Source organism: Ailuropoda melanoleuca, unplaced genomic scaffold (assembly GCF_002007445.2).
Source record: "Ailuropoda melanoleuca isolate Jingjing unplaced genomic scaffold, ASM200744v2 unplaced-scaffold11131, whole genome shotgun sequence".
NCBI classification, from domain to species: Eukaryota; Metazoa; Chordata; class Mammalia; order Carnivora; family Ursidae; genus Ailuropoda; species Ailuropoda melanoleuca.
In genome coordinates, this window is record NW_023179540.1 from 1 (window position 1) to 6,668 (window position 6,668).

Genomic DNA, 6,668 nt, shown 5'->3' on the forward strand with positions numbered 1-6,668 from the left:
GCAGCTCCTCCCCTGCGGCCTGAGGGCTGAGCCTCCTCTCTCCCGGGTTCCCCCCTTTCCAGCAGGTGCTGTTTGACCCTCAGCTCGCCCCACGTCCCTGCCAAAGCCCACCGAGTACTTGAGTCCCCTCTCCAGGGACAAGAGCTGGGTGGTGAGACCCCAGAACTGCTCAGACCTCCCTGACCAGACAGCAGTGCTGGGAGGGAGGAGCTCTGTGCAGGGCAGGGAGAGGGCAGGGGGAGGCTGTAGCGCACTTTAAACACAGAATCTTTATCTCACAATTCTGGAGATGGAGAGCTCAAAAAAGAGTTTTGTCCAAATTGGTTTCTAATGAGAGGGATGTAGCACCGGGCGTGGGGACCCACTGCATTTGTGTCACGATGGGGTAGGAGGGACCAAATGCACTGTTGCCCTGACCCTCAGGGGAGCTTGCGGGGGCTGTGTCAGGGCCTCACCCTTCCCTGGCTGTTGGCCAGAGGCGGCCCTCCGTCCCTCCCCAGGGGGCCTCTCCACAGGGCCACCCACAACACGGCCAACGGCATCGTCACAGCGAGCAGGACACAGGGTGACAGCAAGACGGTGTCACCCTCGTGTGGGACGTGCTGTCCCTGAGGGCCATCCATCACGTGAGCGGCACGCTGCTCCTTAGAGGCCAGTCCCCGGGGCGGCCCCCACTCCAGGGGCAGAGCATGCCCGGCTTGCGGGCAGGAGGGTCTCTGCAGCCCCGTGACAGGCTGCCTCCTGCAGAAATGCACTCGGGATGGACCGAAGACATGCTCGTGCTTTTGCTCCGACCTCTCCTGACCTTCCTGCTCTCGCTGTGGGGGGTCAGGGCACCGCAGGTCAGCAAGTCCGCGGGACCTGTTCAAGGGGACGGTCCCCTGGGACCGGGAGGGATCCCAGCCTCGCCCCCCATTCACGGCTCTCTCCCGCCGTCCAAGAGTCCGGGGAGCACACGGGGCGGATCTCATGAAGCAGATGGTTCTGGGGGTTCCTCCTTTATTCCTAACGAAAACCTCTCACATTTCCTGTGTCCTGTGCCCTAGGTATCTGCGGCGCTCTGACCCAGAGCTCTGTAGTCCGTGGTTCCGGAGTGGGGGATTCTGGAATCCCTGATTCTCTGAAGAGGACGCAAGGAGATTCTGTGTTGTTTCATGTGATCAGAAGTCCAGACTTATCGCCAGAAGTCGAGCTGGAGAAGATGTCTTGGGGCATTGCATCAGGGTCCAACTGGACAGTCATACTGCAGGTCATTCCTGGGTCAGATGTTCCAAAATGGTTCAACTTCCAGGACAGGTTTGAGAAGAGGGTCCATGTGCCCAACACAACGACCCTGAGGATTGATGACCTGACCCTTGGGGACAGCGGGCTGTACCGGGCTCGAGTCAGCTACAGTAACGGAACAGAAGGTGACCAGGATTTCCACCTCACGGTCTATGGTACGTGGCGGCCCCTCCCCCAGCCCCATAGCTGACCTCCGTCCTCTGTCCCTGGAGTGTCCACGCACCCCGATGGCAGGATCCCTTCCAGACCGCAGCCTTCAGGCTCGATCTTCTCCCCTGGAACTAGATGCCGTGTCTTCAGGCAGAGCTGAGGTTCTCACTGGGGATGAATCACTTCTGTGCCTCAGGAGAGGAACACGGAATGGGGGGAAATGGGGACTTGGCCATAACACTCACTGTCCCCATAGCACTCAGGATGCTCAGTGTGACTGTCAGCTGTCTAGTGCTGCTGTAACAGGTGACTGACCCACAGGGGCTGACCACACCACCACCTGAGGGTCCTCCTGGGCTGCAGGGCAGGACACAGACCCCAGAGCCTCAGCCATGAGGTCCAGGTGTCGGCAGGGCTGCGCTCCTCTCTGGAGGCTCCGGGGAGAATCCGTTTCTGTTTCTGTCCCTCCTTCTAGTGGCGCCCGCACCCCTGGCTCGTGGCCCTTCCTCCCCCTTCACAGCCGGCACTGGAGGGATGAGTCCCTCTGGCCCTGCGCCCCTCCCTCCTCCTCTCCTGCTTTCTTCCACTTGCGAGGACCTGTGGTCACATGGGGCCCATCTGGGAATCCAGACCTTCTCTGGTTTAGGGTCAGCTGGTTAGCAGCCTCAGTTTCCCTTTGTCATGGAACCTAAGACACCTGCAGGTTCTGAGGGTCAGCACGTGGCCATGGTTGGGGACACTCGTCACCTAGCAGGATGTGGAAGCCCACGTGTGGTTCTCCCCGCCCCGTCCCCTGTCCTTCTCAGCACCGGCCCGAGGCAGCTCACTCAGACTCACGGGTCCGGCTCTAACCCTCCACAGACGTAGGAGACGTTCACAGGTCAGCCCTTCCTCAGAAGCTCAGGGAGCAGCTCTCTCTCCCTGCACTCCCCCCTGCACAGGGAGACGTCCTGCTCCAGAAAGAATGGCCTGTGCCGCTCAGGTCTGCGAGATTCCCCAGATTGACTGTCAGTCTGTCCCTTGTCTTTGTGTGTGGACCCCAAGCTCAGTGCATGTTCCAGCTACACTCGGGGAGGCTAATATAGGGCCCACCACTGTTTCCCCCCACTGCCTTCTCTCCTGGTGGGAGCCTGGGACTGATCTCTGGCCTCCCAGAGCTGGACAGTCACCGCTGCACCACGGGTTGATGGGCCCTGGGCACCATCCCAGCAGAAGAAGCAGCCCAAGGGCCTGGACCAGGACAAATTCTGTCCCAACTTGTCCTTCCTCTAGGGGACAACCCACTTTCTTAGAATTAATAAGGTTTGGGTACGTGGGGTTCACGTTCTCTTCTCGGGGGAAATTTCTACCTTGCTCTGTCTAGTAAAACACATATTACTTAATTAAGTGGCTCTGTTCCTTTCTGGCACCTTCTGTATGTTTGCGTCAGTTCCGAGTTATCTGTCAACTGCAGGCACCATCCATCAGGGGAGGAAGCCAGAGCATCAGGGAGAATCTGCAGGAGAAAGCAGGAGCTGTGATGTTCTCCACTCACGTGAGCCTCTGTCCTCTTGTCTCTCCCGCCACAGAGCCCGTGCTCCTTCCCCAGATCCAGGCCACGGTTCCGTCCCTCACACCAGGCTGGTGCAACGTCACCGTGGAGTGTGACACCACAGGAACCAGGGAGGGCCTGACCGTGTCCTGGGAGAGTGAGGGCCTCCCTAGGGAGCTGGAGCAGAGACCGGCCCCGGGACCAGCTCCCAACCCCTGGACGCTGGCTGTGAGCCTGCCCCTGAGCCAGCCCAACGCCATCCTCACCTGTGTCGTCAGCAACCAGGTGGACCAGAAAACTGTCACCTGGGGCCTTGGGGACGTTTGTGGCCACAGTGAGTGCATGCTGCCAGAGGGGAGGGGCTCTCCCGGAGCTCTGGCAGCCCTGGGTGAGGGTTCCCGGCTCCTGTCCCACCATGTTTTAGTTATCACCTGCCACCCGGTCACCCCGTACAAGATGCTGGCAGTCACATCTTACCTGCTTCTGCCCTTTCTTGTCCCTCCCCTGCTACTCTTCTCCCCTCACCCCTGCTGGTCCAGCCAGCACCAGCAGGTACCTGTCCCACCCTCATCCATCATCCCGTGTGTGTCTAGGGTGGTTTTCAGAAAGAGCGAGTTGGGGGGTGTCAGTGGTCTGTGCCCTCTGAGGGGTCTGAGCCAGGAACTCCCTGCAGGATTCAGGGCTCGGGGCTCCTCTGCCCGATTCTGGCCTCATGAACACGCTTCACACCCACCTCCTTGCCTGCGTTCCCAGATGTGTCCTGCTCTCCTCAGCTTCCAGCCTCTGCTCAGGCCCCTCCCCCTGCCCTCAGCCCTTCCAAGTCAGGGGTCCTCTAGTCTGCCACTTATTCCCATCCAGGGACCCCTTCACTGCAGCTGCTCCGGGGCCCGTGACCCCTGCAGTCCCACAGGACGGCTGCTGGGTGCAGTTCCAGCATTCAGAGACTTTGCACAGGGGCTCCTCAGCCTCGATGGCTCAGGGCCCTGCAGGAGCTGCCACTGTCCTGCCCTCACACCTCATCTCCTCTAAGGAGCGGTCAGTAGCCCCACAGGGAGAGCTGATGCTCTGGGTCAGAATTAGTCTCCTCTGCAACCTGAACAGGCAGGGGCTATGTCTGCTTCTCCTTCGCATACCTGTCCCACCCTCGGCCTCGGGCAGTCTGCTCACAGTCAGTGTGTCCCTGAATGAATGATGCCCCCTCGTCCCTCCACCCCCTCCTCCACCAGCTGCGGGGGAACCTGCTGCCTCAGCATCTCTGATCCCAGAGGAAGCTCATGGCTCAGTGACCCACTGGACCCTCTGGAGAGAGGCTCCTGCCTCCCACTCGTCCTCCTACCCAGGTCCCCCTGCCTGGTCCCTCTTCCACCTGCACCAGTGGGTGCTGGCAGCTCCCAGGGATGGAGAGTTGACACAGCCATTCCTGTTCATGGCTCTCCTTCCTGGAATTCTGCTCATACCCTGAATATCTGGTAATCTCCCATTCCTCCTTGAAGACCAGGTTTCCCCATCACCTCCTCCAGGAGGCCCTCCCTGAAGACCTGGATGCAAGCTGTAAAGCTCTTGTGCCCTGGGATGGCTCTGGCTGGCTGCCTCTGGCATGTTCTCAGCCCTCCCCCCACTGAGGGTCTCCTCAAGGGCGGGCACCATGTCCTGTTCCTCTCAGCACCCCGGCCCCAAGCAGGAGCTCGGGAACTGGCTGACAGAAAGCACCTGCCGTGCTCCTCCCTCTTCAGCTTCTGACCAGGTCCCTTCTGACGTCTCTGCGTGCTTGACCACGGGCGTCTTCACTGCTCTCTTGCCTTAACCTTCTTCATTCTCTCTGTGTGACAGAAGCAGATCCACATGGACAGGTCACTGCTGCCCTATTACGAAACATCCTAGGATCTGTTGTGTTCCTGCTGCTGATCCTGGGAGCTGGACTGTACCTTTCAAAGACACGTGAGAAGAACGTGGACTCTGGGAGAGGCAGGTTGCACTTCTCCTTCCTGAGCCCAGACCCTTCTCTCCCCCACTGGACCCCGGGCTCCCTTTCTCCTGCATTTTGCGGCTCATGGAATGTCCCGCAGGAGGCTGGCTGCTGTGGCCATGGCCGTGGGGTCATGGAGGGGGAGGGTCCAGGTCTCCAGGCTCAGACTCCAGCTCCGTCTGTGCATGACTCAGGTGCAGGATCGCAGGAGGGGCACAGGGACCCGGATGGTGGCATCCACTATGCAGAGCTGAGCCAGCAGGTGTCTGGAGACAGGAGGGACAAGGTGAGGCTGGGGGAGGAGGTGCCTGGGCTCCTCCAAGTCCCTTTGTGCCTGGGTGTGTGTCTGTCAATCCCAATCATCTGCACGATCTGGCCTGGATGCTTCTGTAACCCTTTCCAGACAACGCAGTATTCACTAAGAAAATTCTCCTCGGGGCCCATGCAGTGCTGGGTGCTGGGGGTGGTCATGTCAGCAGCACTGGGTCTGTGTGGGTCCCTCTGGGGCGGCTCTGTCCCTCAGCTGCTCCTGGAGCCCTCTGTCTGCATTCCAGGGTAGGGGTGCCCCTGGTCTAGAATAGGCTCCTCCCCCTTCCCTGAAAAGATCTGTGTTTCTGTCTCCGTCCAGCCTGTGGGCTCCCCTAGGACAAGGACTTAGCTTCCTGTCTCTGCTTCCCCCTGCTGCACACAGTAGGTGCTCATGACCTGTGTGTGCAGGTGAGCTGAGGTGGGAAGGCTTCTTTGCTAGAAGTCTCTAGCGGCAGTTCAGTCCTCGGCCACCAGGTGGCGCTGGTGCCTGCGCTCAAGGCCTAGAGGGAGGATGCTCAGGGAGCCTTGGGTGGCACAGGTGTTGCCCTTTGCTTGGAGACCCACCACAGGGGCAGGTCGGGGTGGTCAGCAGCAGAGAAACTGGGAAGAGCTGACAAGTCGACATGGGGCGGGGGGACAGACGTGAAGGAGCAGTCAGGAGTGAGGGATTCGTGGCCCAGCCTAGGACATACGACAGAGAGAAAGAAGACAACAGGTGGAGACACTCTGAGAGGAAGGGTGCACCTGCTGGGCACCATGAGGGCACTTCCCGCCTGGTCCCCACCTGGAGCACTCACAGCTGTGGCTCCTGCCTCATTCCCCCTCCAGGCTGTGTGACCCTGGGCAAGTCACCCAGCCTCTCTGTGCCTCTGATTTGTGCTGAGCCCGGTGAGGATGCTGATGGGACTGACCTCAGCAAGCTGTTCACATGATTAAATCAAGAACCACATGAATTGGAGTCTGGCATTACGTACTCAACCGGAAATACCTAATTTCAAAGGTAGTCTGGGGCACCTGGCTCGCTCAGTCGGTGGAACCGCGATTCTAGATCTGGGGATGGTGAGTTCGAGCCCACATTGGGCGTAGAGTCCACTTCAGAAAAAGCAGTCAGACGTTTGTTGGCTTAAATTTTTAAAAATTAACCACACAGAGGAAATAAATTGTTCTGTGTTCTCTCGGCCAGGGAGCTCCTGAGGACAGAGCTCATGTTTACACGTAGGATTGAAATTTGGAGCAGATGTTTTCAGAATCGAAGTCTCCCATCCACCTGTGTGTCCCACGGCCCCTCTGCTCCAGGGGAGCCCGTCCTACTTTCTCGCGGTTCATAGTGGCTACTGGGTTTCCTCAGAGCTACACTGTGTGGGTGACGTCGATACATCAGTGCTTTATGGACCGCTAGGCAACGTCAGTGCAAACGTGTGTCCTGAC

At 59.3% G+C, this 6,668-nt stretch overlaps 1 protein-coding gene across 5 annotated transcripts; it reads left to right on the plus strand.

The window, feature by feature from the left end:
* The first annotated feature begins 6 nt into the window (after positions 1-6).
* Positions 7-6,662, plus strand: LOC117797678 (SLAM family member 9-like). Of its 5 annotated transcripts, none has more exons than XR_004622648.1 (6): positions 7-842; positions 1,047-1,439; positions 3,003-3,299; positions 4,796-4,930; positions 5,126-6,299; positions 6,424-6,662. XR_004622648.1 is itself a non-coding variant. In XM_034650098.1 (6 exons), the coding sequence occupies exons 1-6, from the start codon at positions 761-763 to the stop codon at positions 6,075-6,077; spliced, it is 1,008 nt and encodes a 335-aa protein (XP_034505989.1). In that variant the 5' UTR covers positions 7-760; the 3' UTR covers positions 6,078-6,662. The 5 variants fall into 5 exon arrangements, 4 of the variants coding, with proteins under 4 accessions (XP_034505989.1, XP_034505990.1, XP_034505988.1 ...); XM_034650098.1 differs by having other exon boundaries at positions 5,126-5,217; positions 6,069-6,662; XM_034650099.1 differs by having other exon boundaries at positions 5,126-5,217; positions 6,171-6,662.
* Positions 6,663-6,668: the final 6 nt, after the last annotated feature.